Source organism: Balaenoptera musculus, chromosome 6 (assembly GCF_009873245.2).
Source record: "Balaenoptera musculus isolate JJ_BM4_2016_0621 chromosome 6, mBalMus1.pri.v3, whole genome shotgun sequence".
NCBI lineage: Eukaryota > Metazoa > Chordata > Mammalia > Artiodactyla > Balaenopteridae > Balaenoptera > Balaenoptera musculus.
This window is the reverse complement of record NC_045790.1, coordinates 73,401,937-73,427,445: the sequence shown is the minus strand read 5'-3', so window position 1 is coordinate 73,427,445 and position 25,509 is coordinate 73,401,937. Positions and strand designations below refer to the sequence as shown.

Below are 25,509 nucleotides of genomic sequence, written 5' to 3'. Positions count from 1 at the left end.
ATATATGAAGAAACCACACATAGCACACTCGATGCAAAAGACTAGAAGCTTTTACTCTGTGATCAAAATAAAGGATGCCCACTTAAATTACTTGTATTCAACATAATATTGGAAATTCTAGCCAGAGTAGTTAGGCAACAAAGAGAAAAAAAAGGTATCCAGATTGGAAAGGATGAAGTAAAACTGCCTCTGTTCTAACATGAAGTGGTCTTATATGTAGAAAATCATAACAATTCCACACACACACAAAATGTTAGAACTAATAAAAAAATTCATCAAAGTTTCAGGATATAAAATCAACTTGGAAAAATCAATAGAGTTTCTATTAACCAACAAAGAAATTAAGAAAACAATTCCATTTATAATAGTATCAAAAAGAATAAACTTAACCAAGGAAGAAAAAGACATACACTGAAAACTACAAAATAATGCTGAAAGAAATTTAAAAAGACACAGGTAAATGGAAAGACATCTTGTATTCATGTATTGGAAGACCTGATGTTAAGACGTCACTACTGAAAACATTTGCAGATTCATTGCAATCCATATCAAAATCTCAGTGACAACTGCTGTTAAAAATAGCAATATCCAGGGCTTCCCTGGTGGCGCAGTGGTTGAGAATCTGCCTGCCAATGCAGGGGATACGGGTTCGAGCCCTGCTCTGGGAAGATCCCACATGCCGCGGGGCGACTAGGCCCGTGAGCCACAATTGCTGAGCCTGCACGTCTGGAGCCTGTGCTCCGCAACGAGAGGCCGCGACAGTGAGAGGCCCGCGCACCGCGATGAAGAGTGCCCCCGCTTGCCGCGACTAGAGAAAGCCCTCGCACAGAAACGAAGACGCAACACAGCCATAAATAAATAAATAAATAAATAAAAATTGTTAAAAAAAGAGTAAAACCTTTAAAAAAAAAAAAATAGCAATATCCATCTTAAAGTTCAAAAGGAATCTCAAAGGACCCCAAATCACCCAATCAATGTAGAAAAAGATTAATGTTGGATGACTCATGCTTCCTGATTTCAAAAGTTACTACAAAGCTACAGGAATCAAAACAGTGTGGTACTGGCATAAAGACAGACACAGAGACCAAGGGAACAGAACAGAAAGCCCAGAAATAAACCGTCACATATATGGTCAAATGATTTTCAACAAGGGTGTCAAGACTATTCAATAGGGAAAGGCCAGTCTTTTTAACAAATGGTGCTGAAAAAAAACTACACATCCACATGCAAAAGAATAAAGCTGGATCCTTACCTTACATCACATCCAAAAATTAACTCAAAAAGGTTTTCTAAGCACTAAAAGTATAAAACTCTTTGGAAAAAAATATACAGGAAAAACACTGGATTTGGCAATAATTTCTTAGATATGACAACAAAAGCACAGGCAACAAAGATAAATTAATCACAATTTATAGCTTTTGTGCATCAAAGGATGCTATCAAAAGAGTGATAAATAAGACAATCCACAAGAAGAAAGAAAATATTTGCAAATCATTTTATCTGGTAAGAAGTTAATATCCAGGAAAATATTTTTTAAAAAACCAAAACAAATCTCCAACTTAACAACAAAAAACACAAACAACCTAATTAAAAGGTGGGCAAAGGACTTGAACAGACATTTCTCTAAAGAAATATATAAATTGCCAATAAGAACATGAAAATATGCTCAACATCACTAATCATTAGAAAATACAATTCAAAACTATAATTAAATACTACTTCACACCTGTTAGGATGGCTATTATTTTTTTGAAAAGGAGAAAATAACAAGTGTTGGTGAAGAGGTAAGAGAATTGGAACCCCTGTGAATTGCTGATGGGAATATAAAATGGTGCAACTGCTATGGAAAACAGCAGGACAGTTCCTCAAAAAATTAAAAATAGAATAATCCAGCAATTCCACTTCTGGATATATACCCCCCAAAATTTAAAGCAGGGACTCCAATAGATATCTGTATACCGATGTTCACAGCAGCATTATTACAAGTCAAATATCCATTAACCCATGAATAGATAAATAATATATGATATATACATGCAATGGAATTAGGCCTTAAAAAAAATGAAATTCTGACATACACTACAACATGGGTCAACATGAAGACATTATGCTATGTGAAATAAACCAGGCACAAAAGGAGAAATATTGTATGATTCCACTTATATGAGGTACCTAGAGTAGTCAAATTCATAGAGACATAACACAGAATGATGACTGCCATGGACTTGGGGGAGGAGAGAGTGGGGTATTATTGTTTAACAATGGGTAGAGTTCCAGTTTGTGAAGCTGATATGGTGGAGTGGTTGGACAAAAATGTGAATGTACTTAATGCCACTGAATGATACACTTAAAAATGGTAAATTTTGTTATATATATTTTACTACAAAAAAATCAATGAAACATGGTATTTCTTAGCTATATAACTACTAAGAAAATCTACAATCACATGAAACAGGTAATACATACTTGGGCATCCTTATATCCATGAAAACCATGGCCTTAGAGAGTTCCACATTGAAGTGCATAGGTACCAAGATATGTTGTGTGGATACATTGAGTTTTCGTGCTTCTTTCCAATTATCACCTAATTACAGAAAACAGTACATGTTTAACACATGTGTAATTTGAAAAACATACAAAACCTAACATTACCGTTAATACTTCGTAGTCATACAGTGCATGGTATGAGGAAATCTTCCTACATCTAGATAATCTTAATGCCATATTCCCAGGTACACATACTCAGCAGGTAAATTCTTTTCCCTTTCAAAGACTCTATGTTTTAATAGGGAAAATGTTTATTAAAATGTTAACAACAACATAGTTTTAATCAAATCTACTGTGCATCCTTGGTAATCACTATGCCAACCATACATTACTCAAAAAACATGGCTCTGAGGCAATATGAAAAAGGTAGGGAAAAGTGCAGTTCTTCAGTATTAACTAATAAAAGTTACATTTAAGATTTATAACTGACACTGTTCTAGGCAATGTTTAAATTTTCATTTAATTCTCACAATGATGTATAACATCCCATTTTAGAAAAATGAGACTGAGCGGAATTTACAGCTTGCTTACGGTCAAAAAGCTAGTGAGTGATAAGGTTGAAATTGTCACCCAGGTCTGCCAACATGCGACCCTCTGGCAACATTCACTGCAGTGTCACAAGCCTAAATGTTCAGTAAAGGAATGGCTAAATAACTGACAGCATAGCCTTAGAACTTTAGATAGCCAGTAAAAATCATGAATTTAAGTGCCCAAAATATTACTGGTAAATGAAAGGGAGGTCAGTATATAAAACTATGTAAATCATGTTAAAAACGCATTCACAAACACTCCCAAACACCACACAAAATACATCCCATACATTCATAGGCACATACATTGAAAAAAACACCAAAAGGATATCCACTGAAATATCAACAATGCTCATGTGTGAGGAGTAGGATAAAGAATGATGTTTTTGTTTTTCTGTATTGTCCAGATTTTCTAAAAGACATGTCTATATTAGAAAGAAATAACTTTTAACATTTATAACAAGATTAATGGGATCCATATAATACAAAGCAGGTTCATGTACATTACTCCACTTGAACCTAATAATACCATGAGTCAGTTAAATCTTCAGTCAAGGAAAACGAAGCAAATCAAAGCTTAGACTCCTGAAGACAGGTAGTAAAATGGACTTTATTACAGTTTTTAAAATTCCAACAGTACCAAGATAAATGAAATATTTCCTTCACTTCTCAATTTACAGATAAAAAATAAGATATTTAGAAGCATGTGTTTCAGTATTTATCAGGGAAGTCTATGACACAATTACATAAAGTAACCCCAATGTCAAAAAAAACCCTGCCCCCCAAAAGATTTAAATATTTAAGAATAGTTCATGCTTATCAAAAACAACTCCAAGGAATTCCAATAATTTTCAGATAATAATAATGAAATACTGAAAACAATTTTTTACAAAGCATCTCAATATCTTTTTTTTTTTTTTTTTTTGCATCTCAATATCTTAACTATTAAGTATGGCTCATGGACTTTGAAAACCAGTTACCAAAATGTATCAAACACACCAAACTACAGTAATGTATTCCTTGAAAATAAATTTATGGATTTTTCTATAAACAATTTGCATTTCCCATCCACTATACTTCTGGGCTCCTTTTACACCAACTGAAATATGATAAAAATAAAAACCAAGTTCATTACTCTTAAAGCAAATATAGTTAAAGAAAAAAATCAAATGTTCCAGTCCTATATACACTAACATTTTTAATAATCATAACTTTAGGATCTCATTGCTTCTCCTTCTATTAGTTAGCTCAGGTAATTAAAATTTGACCATATACACATCTCAATGTTCACTAACACCCTGGAGATTCAGAAGCAATATGACAGTGGAAAGAGGGCTCAACTAGTCTGGGCTCTCTATCTACGTTAGTGGCTCCTGACAAGTGAATTTCTGGCTTTGGTCACTTCATCTAAAAAACTATATCCAGATCAGAGATGCTTATTTGTACACCAAAGTGAATAGGGTAAAGGTATTCCTAAGGTAGTGACCTTCTTCAGTCTTTGTGTAGCTGTTTACAGCCTGGGCTCTCAGAGCCCCTAAGCTGGCTGCCTCTGGCCTTGAGCAGTCTCTTCTGGTTATCCCATTGTGTAATACAAATATCACTTTAAATATGTGCCAGTGCTTTCCAACCTTTTCCAAAGGTTGGAAAACACTGGTATAGATCAGGATTTCTCAATCTCAGCACTACTGATATTTGGGCCAAGTCTGTTGGGGGGTGGTTTTCGCCTATATTGTATGAGGTTTAGTAGCATCCCTGGCCTCCACTCACTAGATGCTAGTAGTGCCCCAACTCCCCACTCGTGACAACAAAAAAATGTCTCTAGACATTGACAATGTCTCTTGAGGGATAAAATCACACCAACTTGAGATACTGTTCCTAGGAAATATCTACTATCACTTCTAATTCAAAAAGGTAAAAGTTCTAACATATTTAGGATGAAAGTCTTCAGAGAAACTGTCTAAAAACCTAATTAATCACTTCAGCAAAACAAACCAACAAATAATGCACTGTATACTTACCAACTCTGCTGTAAAGCAGCTGTATGCTTGTAAGCTGAATATCAAAGGAATCATAAGCTCTACACATTATCTCTTCAAGTTTCGCCCCACCTTGTTTTAAATCTCGTAATTCTGAACGAATTTTACTTGTCACCTTGAAGATAATGTTAATAGTTTAAATTACTTCAAAATGAAAATATAAAGTTTTTTATCTTTCAGACTATAATATAAAAATTTAACAGGAGAAGATAAACTCACAAGCTGACATACATTATAAGACTATTAGAAATGTCTTTATCCATGACATATATAGTGAGAAGGCCAGATATAAAGTAAATTTTTACATATTAAGTTATATTTTCCAGTCATTTCTATTAAAAAAGGGGAACAAAGCCAGTCCTGGTAAATAATAGATCTAAAAATTTTTTTAATCTGCTAAGAAGCCTTTTTATTAAAAACAAAATTAAGAGATAAATATAACTTACAAAATGTTTCCATGGCACAATGACAGATATTCAGATAACTTTATAAGAAGAAGTGAGAGTCCACAATTAAATATTAGTGTACCTGAATTTTAGTTCCAGCTCTGCCATTTATGCAATCCCAAGCAAGTTATAGTTGTACTTCCCCTTGCTTGGTATACTATGCATACTACTGTTTTCACTCAAGTATCCTGGAGATCACTTCACAGTAGTATATAAAGATCTTATTCATTCATATTTATATATATATATATATATATATATAGACACACACACACACACGTATGTGTATATATTTTTTATTTTAACATTTTTCCCTTTATTTTACATAGTTCATGTGAAGTAGACAGTCAAAATTGATTATCTGTTTGAAAGGTAATAAATTTTAGGCAAAAGGTTAAGCAAATTGCCTCAGGTCATAAAACTAGAGAGATACCCTTCTGACCACTATACCTTTCCACTGGCTGTTTCCACTAAACCGTACTGCCCATGAACCAATTCCATAACCAATTTCAAATATGAATAATTATCTGTATAAAATTTTATTATAAATGTAAATCCAGCAGTGTCTACATAATTACTAACTGAAGAGTAAAAAAAAAAATATATATATATAGAATAAAGGAGAATGTCAATAACAAGGAAAGGCACATATTTGTTAGGTAGCCAGAAAGAGCATTCCAATATTATCCATCCCTTCTGGGTCTTTAAATTGTTAGAGTTATTCCTCTACATTTCACTATCTGGAGTACTGCTGTCCAACAGAACTTTCTATGATGATGGAATTGTTCTCCATCTGTTCTAATATGGTAGCCACTAGTCATCTGTTACTATTAAACACTTGAATGTGGCTAATGTAACTAAGGAACTGAATTTTTAAAAATTTTAATCAACTTAAACAAATACATGTGGCCAGTGGGTACCATACTGAACAGCAAAGATCTAGAAACACTGAAAAACAAAGTATTCTCTACTCAAAACTGAGGGGAAAAACATACATAATTGAATAAGAAGCAAAATGCAAGAAGATCATCTCTCAATTTTAGGATTATTTAATAGAAATATTAAAATGCCAATGTCTAAAGTATATACACAAACAATTTCAGAAGGATGAATATATATTTGATTACTTCCAGAACTCCCTTCCACTCTACACATTTTAATTGACCAAGTAATAAATTTAAATTGAAAAGGAAATAGACTTCTCAAGCATTACTCTCAAATTTTATAAATATAATTCTTAGGTTCACCCCTGAGCTTCAGCACTCAATGGGTCATTTTCCTATTAGAAATGTAGGGAAACTATCTAATTAAATGAAACTTCACTTTACTTGCCAGAAGGGAAGATTTCTCAAATGCTAGTTTCTGCTACTAAGCTAAAAATTAATATACCAAATCAAACGTCTAAAAACCAAAATACATCTTAAACAAAGAAACACCATAAGTGTCATATTATAAAATAATTATTAGTAGTATATACCTTTAGATGACCAAGATCCAAAAGAAGCAGATTTGATGTAGGGCTAAAAATTCCATCTTGTGGGATAATAATATATGAAGCCTTCAAATTAATTTTGAGATCAAGAACTTTCTGTGTTTCAATAATATACAGCAGACCTGCATAAAAGTTAAATCTATACAATGAATTGTTTTCACAAATTACTCAAGAAATAGAGAATCATTAAACACATGAATTGGTAGCACAACCTTAAAATGATGTGAAATTAGTATTAATTTTAAAATAACCTTGAGCAAAATATTTTCATTATAAAGTAAGATATTTGTTAGTCAATGTGTATACTCATTAAATATAACTGAGTACAAAACTGGAATACTTCTTCAAAAAGAAGTTTTTGACCCATAAACCCAATTTGGGAAAACTGGGGAGATACACATCTAAAAAAATTAAGTTACATGAAATATTAGAATCTATATAATTCTTCCCAATTCATGAACTTAATACAGCTACATCTACCATACTGAACAATGATACTTGATCTTTATATTACTCTGAGACAATGAAAATCCTGGATTATTAAATCATCTTCAATAAAACTGTATGTAAACCAGAAAAGGGAACCAGAACTTTCTATGAAAATGGATGAATCTACCAAAATGAATTTTAACTAAGATAAAGTCTTGAACTTATACTAAAACATTTAACTAGATTTCTAAATCTTGGTAACATGAATAAATAGGTAGGCAAACCTACTCTTCCACTAAAAGCAACAAAAATGGTTGGATATAAAGCAAAACAAACAAACAGCAACAACAAAACCTACTAAAAACACTAAGAGGAGGCAAGAAAGTAAGGATCTATGAAGCCAAAAATCAAATTGAAAGAGAAAACCTAACAGATTTAAATGGGAGCCATAAAAATTTTATCCTGAGACCATTTTCTGCACTTGGTAAACTTTGGAACTCCTTTCCATAGCCTCACAGAGTATAAGGAACAGATGACAAAAATGAGGAGTCTAGCAGGAGTTCTTTTCATAAATCTGGGATCTAAAAGGTACATACTCAAAGTAAGAGTAATCCAGAAGTTAAACCTCCCTGTCCCTAAAACCTACCCATAGGAGAATGCAAAGAATGTCTCTGAAAAAAACTGGGAAAAAGGGGTAGTCTCCCTGTGAATCATAATCACAATACAGTCCTCAAGTGGATATGTAGCACAACTTTTGTCATTCCAAAATATCTCAAGTAATGACTTTAGATAGTGGCCCCACCAACATGCTCGAGATACCTGGCAGGAAAAAATGAAATTCTTCCCTGAATGAAAGTCCATTTATCCTAGACTTCAGGGAACTCTACCAAATAATTTTCCAATAAAAATGAGCAGCTCACAATCAAAAATCAACAAAAAGACAAAGGTTAACATGAATATAAGAAACAGCAGAAATAAAAGAGAGGAGAAAGAAAAACACAAAAGTCTTCACATAATGGAACTGAAGAGATAATTATCTGGTGAGACAATATAAAATAACTATACAGTTGACCCTTGAACAACACAGGTGAGTCCACTTACACAAGAATATTTTTCAAAAGTAAATATTTACATTACTACATGGTGTCTGGTTGGTTGAATCCGGGGATGTGGAAGAACTACAGATACAGAGGGCCCACTGTAAATTATACACAGATTAACTCTCGCATTATTCAAGGGTCAACTGGGCTTATATGTTTGAAGAAATAAAAGACAAGTTTGAAGATATCCATGGGAAAGAGAACTATAAAGAATAAAAAATCAGGGCTTCCCTGGTGGCGCAGTGGTTGAGAGTCTGCCTGCCAATGCAGGGGACACGGGTTCGCGCCCTGGTCCGGGAGGATCCCACGTGCCGCGGAGCAACTGGGCCCGTGAGCCACAACTACTGAGCCTGCGCGTCTGGAGCCTGCTCTCCACAACGGGAGAGGCTGCAATAGTGAGAGGCCCACGCACCGCGATGAGGAGTGGCCCCCGCTTGCCACAGCTGGGGAAAGCCCTCGCACAGAAACGAGGACCCAACACAGCCAAAAATAAATTAATTAATTAAGTTGAAGCAGCCCAGAGACATAATCACCACTTTAAAAAAAAAAAAAAGAATAAAAAATCAGATTTTAAATATAACAAAGCAGAATTCCTAAAATGAAAATATAATCACTGAAATTAAACTCAATGGGAAGATTATTAAGCACATTAGACAGCTGAAGAGGGATTCAGTAAAAATCAGAAGATAAATTAAAGGAAATTACCCAGCATGCAACAGAGGAAAAACAGATGGAAAGAAAATAAAATATATAAGTTAAGAAGAATGACAGAGTAAAAAAAGCTAAAATATATTTAGCCAGAGTTCCAGAAGAGAATCAAGAGAAAAAATCTGAAGAGTTAATGTGTAGAAATTTTCCAGATGAATTTTCTAGAAATAATTAAATCTACCAATCCTCAAATTGGTCCACAGTTGGATATATCATACTGAACCTATAGAATATAAAAGATAAAAACATCTCAAGTGCAAAAGAAAAAGGACAGATAATCTACAAAGAAGCAGCAAACACACCAACACCTGAATTTTCAACATCAGTAATGGGAGCCAAAAGACAGTAGAATGGTCACTTCAGTGTGCTAAGAACAATATAATCACCAACTCTGAATTATATATCCAGTAAAAAATATCTTTCAAAACTGAGGACAATTACTTTCAGACCAAAACCAAACAATACAACAAACAAAAGAGTTTGCCATCAGCAGACTCTAAATAAAGAAAAAAATGTATAAATGAACTACCGAAAGAAAAGAAATAATCCCAGATAAAAGGTGTTAAATTCAAATAGGAATGAAGAGCGAAGAAAGTAGTTGATATATAGGTAATTATAAACCAGCATTGACTCTACAAACAAAAAATGTCCTATGAAGTTAAAACAAGAAAAAAATAACAATAGCATGTAAGTAATGAGGATGGTGAAAGGAGTTCAAGTGTTCTAAAGTGTTCCTTGCAATGACTGGGAGAAGGTAAAATGTTTTATTAAATTTTATCTCAACAAAAATTTGTGTTTTAATTACTACAGTAAAAAGAGAAAGAGAATATTTAAGTTTCAAACGGTACAAGGGTGGGAGTGGAGGAAGTAATGCTAGAATTTATCCCAAGTCACGAAAGAAAGGTCAAGAAATATAAGACTGTCAGTATCACAGCTTGAAAAACATCTCACTATATGTTGTTGACATGACACATCTAAAAATAAAGATAGAGGGAAAAAGTAAGTAAAAGAATAAAAAATCATATAGCAGGCAAATTATAACCAAAAGAAACCTAGAATATCCATACTAATATCAGAACAAAAAAAGAAAAAATATTAAAAAATTGAAGCATGACTAAAAATATTGACAACTTCATACAGATAAAAGATTTGGTTCATTGGGAAAAAAATATCTCTGCATGTACCTAATATAGCACCAAACTTTATAAAGAAGAAAATTACAGATCTACATGAAATAGACAAATCCAAATTGAAAGTTTGGTAAATAACTGTTAGAATATGGTGAAACAAGAAGGAAAAGAAATCCAGTAAGGATACAAAAGATTTGAAGTACATGATAAACAAATGTGACTTAAAGGATATGTATAGATATTAAAAAGATATGCTTTTCAAACATATGTGGAATATTTTTAAAATTACCATATATTGAGTCAGAAAGCAAGTCTCAACAAACTACAAAGCATTAAAAACCACAGAGGTCATCTCTATAGTCAACTATATTTTAAAAATGGAATCTCTAATTTAAAATCTTCCCCAAAGAAATCTCCAAACCCAAATTATGCCAAACACTGAAAGAAGAAATGAGACCCAACAAACCAATTGGCTGAACAAACCAATCTTACACAAACTCTCCAAGAGAATAAAGAAGGATGGAACTTTTATTTTCTGAGGCCAATATACTAAAATCTGGAAGTCATTATAAGAAAGGAAAATGACAGGCCAGTTTCTGTCATAAACAGAATTTCAAAAATCCTAAAAAAATTTTGCAATTAACTTGAATGTGGTACATAGGTTAGACCTTTCTAAGTGTAAGGAATGATTATCATTATACCTAAATTTAAATATAAAGGTACCAAATTAGCTTCAATTAAAACTGTATCTAGTCTAGAAATATAAACTCAAAAAATACTTTACTAAAATCAGCACAACATGACTGAAAGTTCAGTATAAGTACTTAATTCACCAACATTAATACTGGCATTTACCTGCTGCTGTCTTATCACGAAATTCTTCAAGTTTTGTCAAAGTCACTGAAGTCAGCTGTGCTAGATTTACCTCTTTTGGAGGTCTGAAGAATTCCACTATACTATTAACTGTTCTCTGTTAAAATAAGCATCATTAACATGAGGCACAAACTCAAGGCAAATTGAAATATATTAAAACTTAGGAATTACAAAAATGCTTACTGCATCATATAGCATTTCTAAAGGTTCAGCTTCTATGATACACCTTTGAGCAACAGTTTCATCTAATGGATTTATCTCAAATATAATTCGCAAGAGTGATGCAGCATCATCCAATGAAGACAGGAGGCGGGGTTTTGTTGAATTATCTGGTAAGCCAGTAACATGAAATGAACCTATTTTGGTTTCAAATCTGTATGAAAAAAGATAGGACAGAAATTAGCAATCAGTACAATTTTAAAGTATTTTTCAAATTAAAAATAATAAAATAAAAATAAAAACAATTTCACTTTAGGACTTCCCTGGTGGTGCAGTGGTTAAGAATCCACCTGCCAATGCAGCGGACACAGGTTCGAGCCCTGGTCCGGGAAGATCCCACATGCCGCAGAGCAACTAAGCCCACGAGCCACAACTACTGAGCCCGCAAGCCACAACTACTGAAGCCCGTGCGCCTAGAGCCCCTGCTCTGGCGAGAAGCCACTGCAACAAAAAGCCCCCACACTGCAACGAAGAGCAGCCCCCACTTCCCGCAACTAAAGGAAGCCCGCACATAGCAATGAAGACCCAACACAGCCAAAAATAAAAATAAATTTATTAAAAAAAAAAAATTTCACTTTGCATTTCTTGCTACTCCATTCCATGCACACCGAAGAAAATATACAACTATTAGATCTAAACTGACGTAGATTAATTCACAAAGAACTCTATTCACATGTTGATTTCCAGATTAAGAAGCTTTTGAAGGGTCAGGGGTTTCTGGTTCCCTATGAAAGGAGTTTGAAGTCACCACTCCATATTAACAACAAGTAAAAAGTTGAACAAACCAAAAAATCAACAACTCTTCTTCGATATGTAAGAGAGGGGAGTACACAGGGCAAACTGCTGCCCCTAAGACTGAAAAGACAAACAGGGAGTCATGGCTTACCAGAGCAGAGATCTGCAAAAAGGAAACCACCACGGACACTAGAGCCAAGGTTGGAAAACCTAAACTGTAATTGAATTGCTGGAGACTTAGTGTGGACAACTCTGAGAGTTAAAAACTCCAGAGGGAACTACAATGAGGCATCACCTGACACCGGGCAGAATGGCCATCATCAAAAAATCTACAAACAATAAATGTTGGAGAGGGTGTGGAGGAAAGAGAACCCTCCTACACTGCTGGTGGGAATGTAAATTGGTACGGCCACTATGGAGAACTGTATGGAGGTTCCTTAAAAAACTAAAAATAGAGCTACCATATGACCCAGCAATCCCACTCCTAGGCATATATCCAGAGAAAACCATAATTCGAAAGGATGCGTGCACCCTGATGTTCACTACAGCACTATTTACAATAGCAAGGACACAGAAGCGACCTAAATGTCCATTGAGAGAGGAATGGATAAAGAAGACATGATACATATATACAATGGGATATTACTCAGCCATAAAAAGGAATGAAACAGTGCCATTTGCGGAGACGTGGATGGACCTAGAGATTGTCATACAGAGTGAAGTAAGTCAGAAAGACAAAAACAAATACTGCATAATATCACTTATATGTGGAGTCTAGAAAAAGGGTACAGGTGAACTTATTGGCAAAGCAGAAATAGAGTCACAGATGTAGAGACTTTACGGTTACCAAGGCGGGGGAGGGGGGGAGAAGGGGGACGAATTGGGAGATTAGGATTGACATATATACACCACTATGTATAAAATAGATAACTAATGAGAACCTACTGTTTAGCACAGGGAACCCTACTCAATGATCTGTGGTGACCTAAATGGGAAGGAAATTTTTAAAAGAGTGGATATATGTATATGTATAACTGATTCACTTTGCTGTACGTCAGAAACTAACACAATATTGTAAAGCAACTAAACTCCAATAAAAATTAATTAAAATAAAAAACTCTAAGGGGACCCAGCCACAGGGGAGTCCCCCAAATAATCTGAGATACACCTCCAGGAATTCGACCAGGTTCCCACAGTAAATATTGGAGAAATATCCCCTCCTCAGGCAAGCGGAGAGGAAGATGAACCATTTAAAAATATGCCAGAGCACTCTGTTGTTCTTAGCAAGGCCTGCCCTCTGGAGAAACGAGTTCACTAGAGCCTTACCTAATGGGGTATTATCAGAGCCAAAATGACCAAGAGAAGGGAAATATCCAACTCCAGTCAAGTCTACCACTCCATATGGGGGGAGGGAAATACCCAACTCCAGCCCATACTACCCATTCTATCCCCCCTAAGGGGGTAGGGAAAAAAACTGAGAAACTCTTGTTAAGTTCACAGTCCAGAAGCACAGGCTCATTCAAAGACTGAGAGCTCATCACAGGACTACAGAACTCTCCCCTTTCTCCCACATCTTATAACCAAATTATTAAGGACTTATTTCCTTTTACCCAGTATATAATGTCTGGCTATCAGGAAAAAATAACAAGGCATACAAAAAGGCAAAAAACACAATTTGAAGTGACAGAGCAAGCATCAGAACCAAACATGGCAGGGATGCTGGAATTACATGACTAGAAATTTAAAGCAACTACAATTAATATGTCTGACGGTTAATATGTCTAACAGATAAAGTAGACAATCTGCAAGAACAGATGAACAATGTAAACAGAGGGATGGAAATCCTAAGAAAGAACCAAAAATGAATGCTAAAGATAAAAAACACTGTAACAAGAATGACTTTGACGGGCTTATTAGGAGACTGCACAGTTGCACAGCTAAGGAAATCCCTGAGCTGGAGAATATATCAGAAAAATCATAAAAATACAGAAAGCATTTCTAAAAAATCAGAAGAGAATATCCATGCATAACTACAAAAGGTGTACCATACAAGTAATGGGAATACCAGAAGGAGAAGACAGAAAGGAACAGAAGAAATATTTCAATCAATAATGATTGAGAATTTCTCCAAATTAATATCAGACACTAAATAACAGATTTAGAAAGCTCAGAGAACATCAAGCAGAATAAATGCCAAAAAAACCCCACAAAATAAACAAAACAAAAAACAAAAAAAACCCACTGCACCTAGGCATATTTTCAAACTATAGAGAATCAAATATAAAGAAAAAAATCCTAAAAAGAGCTAGAGGGGAAAAAAATCCTTACTTATAGAGAAGCAAAGATAAGAATTACTTCCACATTCTCAGAAACCATACTAGCAAGAACAGAGTATAACAAATATTTTGAAGTGTAAGAGCAAAAAACTCTAAACTAGAATTCTGTACCCCATGAACTCTCCCTCCAAAAGTAAAGAAGAAATAAAGACTTCCTCAGACAAACAAAAATCGAGAAAAATTGTTGCCATCAGACCTGCCTTTCAAGAACTATTAAAAGTAGTTACTTAGAAGAAAATAAATGTAAGTTGGAAACTCAGATTACATAAAGAAAGAGCACTGAAGTAGGAAAGTGAGGGTAAAATGCAAACATTTAATTGTCCTAACAGATTATTAGTATGTTCATTGTTAATAATCTAACAGTGTATTGAATAACAGGAATGACACAAGGGATTAGAGAAAGGAATTAGAATATTTTGTTATTATTGGGTACTCACATTACCTGTGAAATAGTATAGTATTACTTCAAAGCAGACTTAGATCAGTTGTAAAAAAAAAAAAAAAAAAAAAAAACGAAATTGAGTTATTTGTAGTGAGGTAGATGGACCTAGAGTCTGTCATACAGAGTGAAGTAAGTCAGAAAAAGAAAAACAAATACCATATGTTAACACATATATATGGAATCTAAAAAAAAAAAAAGGTCATGAAGAACCTAGGGGCAAGACGGGAATAAAGACACAGACCTACTAGAGAATGGACTTGAGGATACAGGGAGGGGGAAGGGTAAGCTGGGGCTAAGTGAGAGAGTGGCATGGACATATATACACTACCAAACGTAAAATAGATAGCTAGTGGGAAGCAGCCACATAGCACAGGGAGATCAGCTCAGTGCTTTGTGACCACCTAGAGGGGTGAGATAGGGAGGGTGGGAGGGAGGGAGACACAAGAGGGAAGAGATACGGGGACATATGTATATGTATAACGGATTCACTTCGTTATAAAGCAGAAACTAACAGACCACTGTAAAGCAATTATACTCCAATAAAGACGTTTAAAAAAAAAAAGGCATTCCACAATAAAGATGTTAAAAAAATTTAAATAAATAAAAAGGCAAAAAAAAAAAAAGCTATACATACTACTATATATAAAATAGATAACTAATGAAGACCTACTGAATAACAGAGGGAACTCTACTCAATACTCTGTAATGACCTATACGGGAAAAGAATCTAAAAAAGAGTGTATATGTGTATGTATAACTTTTTCACTTTGCTGTACAGCAGAAACTAACACAACATTTTAAATCAACTATACCCCAATAAAAATTAAACATTTTTTAAAAAATTAAAATAAAATAAAACAAAAAACAAACAAAAAAGTATATTAAATGCTCTAGGACAACCACTAAAAAAAGTTTTAAAAATTTTGACTGATGTGCCAAGAAAAGAGAGAAGATGGAATCATACAAAATGTTCAATTAAACTGCAAAAAGAAGAAAAGACATGGTAGACAAAAATAGGAACAAAGAACAAGGGCAATAAATAGAAAACAGTAACAATTATGGTAGATATTAATGCTAAGAGAATAAGAAAATAAGCCACAGAATAGGAGAAAATATTTGCGAACAACACATCTGATAAGGACCTGTTATCTAAAATATATAAAGAACACTTTAAACTCAACAAGAAGAAAACAAACAACACAATTAAAAAATGGGCTAAAGATCTTAACAGACACCTCACCAAATAAGACTGACAAATAAGCATATGAAAAGATGCTCTACATCATATGTCATCATGGAAATGAAAATTAAAACAACAGTGACATACAACTACATACATATTAGAATGGCCAAAATCTGGAATAATGACAACACCAAGTAATGACAAGGATGTAGATGGAGCAATAGGAACTCTCATACAATGCTGGTGGGAATTCAAAATGGTACAGTCACTTTAGAAGAAAGTTTGGTGGTTTCTTACAAAATTAAGCATATTTTTACCATGTGATCCAGCAATCGGCTCCTTGATATTTACCCAAAGGAGCTGAAAACTTATGTCCATAAAAAACCTGTACAGAGCTGTTTACAGCAGCTATTTTCATAACTGCCAAAACGTAGAAGCAACCAAGATGTCCTTCAGTAGGTGAATGGATAAACAAACTGTGGTACATCCAGACAATGCAATGTTATTAAGTGCTAAAAACCATGAGCTATCAATTCATGAAAAGACATATAGGAAGCTTAAATGCATATCACTAAGTGAAAGAAGCCAGGCTACACACTGTGTGATTTCAACTACAGGACATTCTAAAAAAGGCAAAACTATGAACACAGTAAAACAATCAGTGTTTAGGGGAGTGAGTAAGGAACAAATAGCAGAATGGAGGATTTTTAGAGCAGTGAAAATACTGTGTGTGATACTGTAACAATGGACACTTGTCATTCTATGTTGTCCATACCACAGAATGTACAACAAGAGTGCGCCACGATGTAAACTGTGGACTTCGGGTGATTATGCCAGTGTAGGTTCATTTTTAGTAAAAATGTACTATTCTGGTGAGTGTATTGATAATTGCAGGGGGGTTCTGTATGTGTAGGGGTAGAAGGTATATGAGAAATGTCTATACCTCCCTCTAAACTTTGTTGTAAACCTCAAACTGCTCTAAAATAATAAAGCCTTTAAAAAAAAAAAGTTAATGGATAAGTATTGTCTTTGGAAGTGACAGAAAAAGGTGCTCAAATAATCGAGTTTCTCCACTGAAATGACAATTAAACTAGCAAAAACTCCCAGAATCAACTTTCTTGCAAGTCTGGAATTTAATAAAAAACTTACAGCAACCAGGGAAAAATGAAAGAAGGAAAAGACAGCTGAATTTCAGAAAGGTAGCACTCTGCCATTTCTGTTTATCTGCCTATCATCCCCATTCCCTAGCAAAGCAGTGGGCAATATTCCAGGTGTGGCTTCCTGGAGCCAGGGGACTAACACAAACGCTATGCTATGAATGTCTGTGTCCCTCAAATTTCATTTGTTAAAATTCTAATGCCTAATGTGATGGTTATTTGGAGGTAGGACTTTTGGGAGGTGATTAGGCCATTAGGGCAGAGCCCTCATGAATGGGATTAGTAGTCTTTAAAAATAGGCGCTAAAGGCTCCAGGATAGGTTGCAAGCCGCCGCTGCTGCCCTCCTGGGCTCCAGGAGCAATCTTGAGCTGCTGCTGCCACTCTTGCAGCCTCCAGGAGTGGTTGCAAGCCGCCTCTGCCACCATCATGGGCTCTGTAGGCGTGCACGAGCTGCCATTGCCACCAAGTGCCCTGGGAGCGGGCACCAGTAGCTGCATCTACACACCCCCTACTAAGGGGATAACGGCCAGCACATGCTGAATAAAGGAGGCCACAGGCACTCATACTAAAAACAGCCCTCACACCAAATATATTAAACCCACACAAGCTACCCAGGGATGCTCACACATATAAAAAGCCCTCCAAGACCACAGTAGACAATTGTTTCTCCGAAACTCACAGAGTAAGAGAAATATAAGTAAAATGAAGAAGCAGAGGAAACACTCCCAGTTAAAAGATCAAGAGAATTCCCCTGAAAGAACAAACAATGAAACAGACATCTTCTGTCTAACAGACACTGAATTCAAACAGGAGATAATGAAAATACTGAAGGAATTAAGAAAGGTTATTGATCGAAATGCAGAGTACTATAAAAAGGAACTAGAAAATATAAGGAGGAGCCAAGAAAACTTAGAAAACTCATTTGCTGAGACAAAAAGTGAACTAAAGGCAATGAATAGGAGAATGAATAATGCAGAAGAATGAATAAGTGATCTGGAAGACAGAATAATGGAAATCACCCAATCAGAACAGCAGACAGAAAGCCAAATGAAAAAAAAAAAATGAAAGCAATATATGTGATAATATAAAATCTACAAATAATAGGGATTCAAGAAGGCAAAGAAAGAGACAAGGGGACTGAAAAAGTATTTGAAGCAATTATGGCCGAAAACTTCCCAAAACTAAAAAAGGCAATAGAAATCCAGGTAAAGGAAAGCACAGAGAGTCCCAAACAGACCTACACCAAGACATATTATAATCAAAATGTCAAAAGTTAAAGATAAAGAGAGGATTCTAAAGGCAGCAAGAGAAAAACTAAGAGTTAATTACAAGGGAATCCCCATTAGGCTATTGGCTGATTTCTCTACAGAAATGTTTTTGGCCAGAAGGGAATGGCAAGATACATTCAAAACCCTAAAAGGGAAAAAATATGCAACCTAGAATACTCTACCCAGCAGGATTATCATTTAGAATAGAAGGAGAGATAAAGAATTTCTCAGACAAGCAAAAACTAAAAGAATACAGCAATACTAAACCTATCTTAAAAGAAACACTGACAGGTCTTTTTTAAACAGAAAAGAAGCAAGAATCTATAGGAAAGAGAAAATCACAACTGGCAAGTAAATCACTTAAATAAGCCAGTACATTTTTTTACTTAAAAAATCAAAACAATCTTGTGAAAACAATGATAACCACAATGAACAGCAAAATGATAAACATGAAGAAGTAAAAGAGGACTTCAAAATCATAAAATGTGGGGGAGAAGAGTAAGAAAAGGTAGATTCTTTGTTTTTGTTTTTTTTACAATGTGTTTGAGCCTATATGACTATCAGTCTAAAGCACGTATATAGCAAGGGGTAAAAATACTCAAAAAACAGGGTAACCACAAATGAAAAACCTGCAATAGATTCACTAAAACCTAAAAGAAGAAAACAAAGGCATAAAATAAAAGGAAATCATCAAACCACAAAAAAGAAAAGCAGGGGAATTCCCCGGCGGTCCAGTGGTTAGGACTCTGAGCTCTCACTGAGAAGGGCCTGAGTTCGATCTGTGGTCAGGGAAATAAGATCCCACAACCCGTGTAGCATGGCCAAAAAAAAAAGAAAAAGAAAAAGAAAGGAACAAAGAAGAAACACAGAATCAACTGGAAAACAAGGTTTAAAAAGGCAATAAATACATGTCTATCAATAATTACCTTAAATGGCAATGGCCTAAATGCTCTAATCAAAAGACAAAGAGTGGCAGACTGAATCAAAAAAACAAGAGCCTACAATATGCTGCCTACAAGAGACCCACCTTAGAGCAAAGGACACACATAGATTGAAAGTGAGGGGATGGAAAACATATTTCATGCAAATGGAAATGACAAAAAAGTGAGGGTCACAATACTCAAATCAGACAAAATATACTTTAAAACAAATGCCATAAAGAAAGATAAAGAAGGACACTATATAATGATAAAAGGATCAACACAAGAAGAGGATTTTACACTCATCAATATATATGCACCTAATACAGGAGCACCCAAATACATAAAACAAATACTAACAGACATAAAGGGAGAAACTGATGGGAATTCAATAGTAGTAGGAGACTTTAACACCTCATTCACATCAATGGACAGATCTTTGAGACAGAAAATCAATAAGCCAACAGAGATCCTAAATGATAAAATAGAACAGTTAGACTTAATTGATATTTTTAGGACATTACATCCAAAAAAACCAGAATACACATTCAAGTGCACATGGAACATTCTCTAGGAGTGACCACATACTAGGGCACAAAACAAGACTCAACAAATTCAAGAGTATAGAAATTATCTCAACAACTATTATGACCACAACAGCATGAAACTAGAAATCAACCACAGAAAAAGAAATGAGAAAAAAAACAATTACATGGAGACTAAACAACATGCTACTAAAAACTCCAATGGGTCAACAATGAAATCAAAGAAGAAATTAAAATACACCTTGAGACAAAGGACAATGAAAACACAACCAACAAAATCTATGGGATGCAGCAAAAGCAGTTCTTAGAGGGAAGTTCAGAGTAATACAGGCCTTCTTTAAGAAAGAAGAAAAATCTCAAATAACCTAACCCACCACCTAAAAGAATCAGAAAAAGAAGAATAAACTCTACCTAAAGTTAGCAGAAGGAAGGAGACAATTAAAGACCAGAGGGGAAACAAATAAAATAGAGATTAAAAAAACAATAGAAAAAAAATCAGTAAAACCAAGAGCTGGGTCTTTGAAAGGGTAAACAAAATTGACACACCTCTGAGCAGGCTCACCAAGAACAAAAGAGACAAGACCCAAATAAACAAAATAAGAAATGAAAGAGAAGAAATCACAACTGAGACTGCAGAATTACAAAAAACCATAAGAGAATACTATGAATACTATGCCAACCAATTTGACAACCTAGAGGAAATGGACAACTTTCTAGAAACATACAGCCCACCCAAACGAAATCAAGAAAAAACAGATAACTTGAACAGACTGATCACTAGAAGTGAAACAGAATCTGTAATGAAAAATACTCCCTACAAACAGAAGTCCAGGGCCAGATGGCTTCACAGGTGAATTCCACCAAACATACAAAGAAGAACTTATACCAATCCTTCTCAAACTCTTCCAAAAGACTGAAGAGGAAGTAACACTCCAAAAGACATTCTGTGAAGCCAACATCACCCTGATACCAAAAACAGACAAAGACACTACCAAAAAGAAAATTATAGGCCAATATCTTTGTTGAATATAGATGCAAAAATTCTCACCAAAATATTAGCAAACTGAATTCAACAATACATAAAAAAGATCATACACCACGACCAAGTGGGATTCATCCTAAGTTCACAAGGATGGTTCAACAAATACAAATCAATCAATTTGATACACCACATCAAAAGAAAAAAACAAAAACCACAGTATCATCTCAAAACATGCAAAAAAGCATTCAATAAAATTCAACATCCATTCATGATAAAAACTCTTACCAAAGTGGGTATAGAGAGAACATATCTCAACATAATAACAGCTATTTATGACAAACCCACAGCCAATATAATACTCAGAAGTATTCCTGCTAAAATGTAGAACAAGACAAGGATGCCCACTCTTATCACTGCTCTTCAACATAGTACTGGAAGTCCTAGCCACAGCAATCAGACAAGAAAAAGAAATAAAAGGTATTCAAATTGGTAGGGAAGAGGTAAAGTTGTCATTATATGCAGGTGACATGATACCATATACAGAAAACCCTAAAGACTCTACAAAAAAAAAACTACTAGAACTGATAAACGAATTCAGCAAGGTAGCAGGATACAAGATTAGCATACAGAAATTGGTTGCATTTCTTTACACTAACAATGAAATATCAGAAGGGGAATGTAAACAAACAATTCCTTACAAAATAGCATCAAAAAATAAAATACGTAGGAATAAACTTCACAAAGGAGGTTAATGACTCATATGCTGAAAAGTACAAAACATTAATAAAGGAAACTGAAGATGATTCAAAGAAATGGAAAGATATCCCATGCTCTTGGATTGGAAGAATTAATATTGTTAAAATGGCCATACTACCCAAAGCAATCTACAGATTTAATGGGATCCTTATCAAATTACCCATGACATTTTTCACAGAACTAGAACAAATAATCCTAAATTTTATATGGAACCATAAAAGACCCAGAATTGCCAAAGCAATCCTGAAGAAAAAGAACACAGCAGGAGGCATAACCCTCCCAGAATTCAGACAATTCTACAAAGCTACAGTAAACAAAACAGTGTGATACTGACACAAGGACATATGGATCAATTGAACAGAATAGAGAGCCCAGAAATAAACTCACACAACTATGGTTAATTAATCTTCAACAAAGGAGGGAAGAATATACAACGGAGAAAAGACAGTCTCCTTAGCAAATGGTGTTGGGAAAATTTGGACAGCTGCACGTAAATCGATGAATTTGGAACATACTCTCACACCATACACAAAAATAAACTCAAAATGGCTTAAAGACTTAAATATAAGACATGACACCATAAAACTCCTAGAAGAGAACATAGGAAAACATTCTGACATAAATCATACCAATGTTTTCTTAGGTCAGTCTCCCAAGGCAATAGAAATAAAAGCAAAAATAAACAAATGGGACCTAATTAAACTTACAACCTTTTGTACAGCAAAGGAAACCATAAACAATCTGGAAAGACAACCTATGGACTGGGAGAAAATATTTGCAAATGATGCAACTGACAAGGGCTTAATTTCCAAAATATACAAACAGCTCATACAACTCAGTAACAACAGCAACAAAAAAACCAAAACCACTGTAAATCAAAAAATGGGCAGAAGACCTAAGTAGACATTTCTCCAAAGAAGATATACAGATGGCCAACAGGCAGATGAAAAGATGCTCAACATCACTAATTATTAGAGAAAAGTAAGTCAAAATTACAAGGTAGCACCTCACACTAGTCAGAATGGCCATCATTAGAAAGTCTACAAATAACAAATGCTAGAAAGGGTGTGGAGAAAAGGGAACCCTCCTATACTGTTGGTGGGAATGTAAATTGGTACAGCCACTATGGAAAACAGTATGGGGGTTCCTCAAAAAACTAAAATTGGAGTTGCCATATGATTCTGCAATCCACTCCTGGGCATATATCTGGAGAAAACTATAATTTGAAAAGATACATGCACCCCAATGTTCAATGCAACACTATTTACAACAGCCAAGACATGGAAACAACTTAAGTGTCCATCAACAGAGGAATGGATAAAGAAGATGTGGTACGTATATACAATGGAATATTACTCAGCCATATAAAAGAATGACATAATGCCATTTGCAGCAACATGGATGGACCCAAAGATTATCATACTAAGTGAGGTAAGTCAGAAAGAGAAAGACAATACCACACAATATCACTTATATGTGGAATCTAAAAGATGACACCAATGAACTTACCTATGAAACAGAAACAGACTCACAGACATAGAGAACAGACCTGTGGTTACCAAGGGGTAGGGGGGAGTTTAGGATTAGTAGATGCAAACTATTATATATAGAATGCATAAACAACAAGGTCCTACTGTATAGCACAGGGAACTATATTTAGTATCCCGTGATAAACCATAATGGAAAAGAATATGAAAAAGAATACATGTATGTATAACTGAGTCATTTTGCTGTACAGCAGAAATTAATACAACATTGTAAATCAACTATACTTCAATATAATTTTCTAAAAATTAAATAAAAGAAAAAAATGGGCAAAGGAATTTAATAGACAGTTCTCAAAACAACTATACAGAAAGAGCCAATAAATACATGAAAAGATGTTCAACATCATTAGCCATCAGAGAAGTGCAAATCAAAACCACAGTGAGATACTACTTTACACTCATTTAGGATGGCTATAGTCAAAAGGACAGAGAAGTGTTGGCAAGGGTGTAGCTAAATGGAAAACTCACACAATGCTGGTGGGAATGCAAAATGATGCAGCTGCTTTGGAAAACAGTCTGTCAATTCCTCAAAAAGTTAAATATAGAGTTACCATTTGAGGCAACAATTCCACTCCTAGGTATATATACCCAAGAAAACTTGAAACTTGTCCATACAAAATACTGTCCATTAATTTTCATAGCAGCATTTTTCATAGTAGCAAAAAAGTAGAAACAAACCAAAAATATCCATCATCTGATGAATGGGCAAACAAAATGTGGTATATCCATACAATGAAATATTATTTGGCAATAAAAAAGAATGAAGCACTAATTCATGCTATACCATGGATGAACCTTGAAAATATCATGCCTATTAGTAAAAGAAGCCAGACAGAAAAGGCCACATATTATATGATTCCATTAATATGAAATGCCCCAAACAGACAAATTCTTAGAAATAGAAAGTAAATTAGTAGGACTTCCCTGGTGGCACAGTGGTTAAGAATCCGCCCACCAGTGCAGGGGACATGGGTTTGATCCCTGGTCTGGGAAGATCCCACATACCACGGAGCAGCTAAGTCCATGTGCCACAACCACTGAGCCTGCGCTCTAGAGCCCACAAGCCACAACTACTGAAGCCCGTGCACCTAGAGCCCATGCTCCACAAGAGAAGCCACCGCAATGAGAAGCCCACACACCACAACGAAGAGTAGCCCCCGCGCACCGTAGCTAGAGAAAGCCCGCGTGCGCAGCAACGAAGACCCAATGCAGCCAAAAATAAATAAATAAATAAGTAAATTTTTTTTAAAAAAGAAAGAAAGTAAAATAGTTTTACCAGACACTGGGGAGAGGGAGCAATGGGGAGTGACTGCTAATGGGTATTAGTGTTTCCTTTTCGGGGTGTTAAAGTGTTCTGGAATTGGGTAATGATAACTGTCGTACAACCTTGTAAATATACCATGTGGATTTGGTATACAATACAGTGTGACAAAAAAGTGAATTGTACGCTTTAATGGGTGCATTGTATGGTATGTGCATTATACCTCAATAAAGCTATTTTTAAAACAGAAGATAAAATAAAGACATTCCCAGATAAAAACAAAATTGTTAATGCTGTTTCTTTTTCAATAGTGTGATTGCTGACATTTTTGTATTATTCTTTAGCGTCTCTGGGCATGAAGTTTTCTACTGAACATGTGTTATTTTAACAATCCCAAAATATATATATTAATGAAAAAAACTACCTTTCTAAAAATACAAAAGGACAAATTAAACCACAGTACTCTTTACAAAATACTGTATGACTAAATTCCAACCTCACAGTGAAATATTTTCTTACAGATAAGAGAAAATAAATTAATACTTACTTAACTGCTTGTGCTCCTGGTCTTTGCACAATCAAAGTGCTAAATTCTTCCACTACAATATCTAACAGTTCATATTTTTGTTGTTGTTCTCTTAGAATAATAGACATACTTTTCAAGTGAGCAAAAAACTTCATGGCTTCAAACTAGAGTATATTCAGAGGAATAAAATGAAAAAAATTATCTATATGTATATATATATATCTATATATATCTATATATATATAAATACAACAAATACTCCTATTTATATAGTTTTTCTTTCCAAAAACCAGAAAAATACTTCAAAAACAACCCTTCGTATATTAAAGGATCACCACAT

General features: G+C 34.7%; 1 protein-coding gene across 3 annotated transcripts in view; it reads right to left on the bottom strand.

Moving 5' to 3' along the window:
* The window catches only part of VPS13A (vacuolar protein sorting 13 homolog A), a 259,530-nt gene that overhangs the window by 183,592 nt on the left and 50,429 nt on the right, over positions 1-25,509 (bottom strand). For all 3 annotated transcript variants that reach the window (XM_036854831.1, XM_036854832.1, XM_036854830.1), the window contains exons 17-22: positions 25,191-25,333; positions 11,475-11,664; positions 11,274-11,388; positions 7,037-7,173; positions 5,096-5,228; positions 2,467-2,584 (exon numbers count right to left, since the gene is read on the bottom strand). In XM_036854831.1, coding sequence (XP_036710726.1) covers positions 2,467-2,584; positions 5,096-5,228; positions 7,037-7,173; positions 11,274-11,388; positions 11,475-11,664; positions 25,191-25,333 — 836 coding nt within the window. The remainder of the gene's footprint in view (positions 1-2,466; positions 2,585-5,095; positions 5,229-7,036; positions 7,174-11,273; positions 11,389-11,474; positions 11,665-25,190; positions 25,334-25,509) is intronic.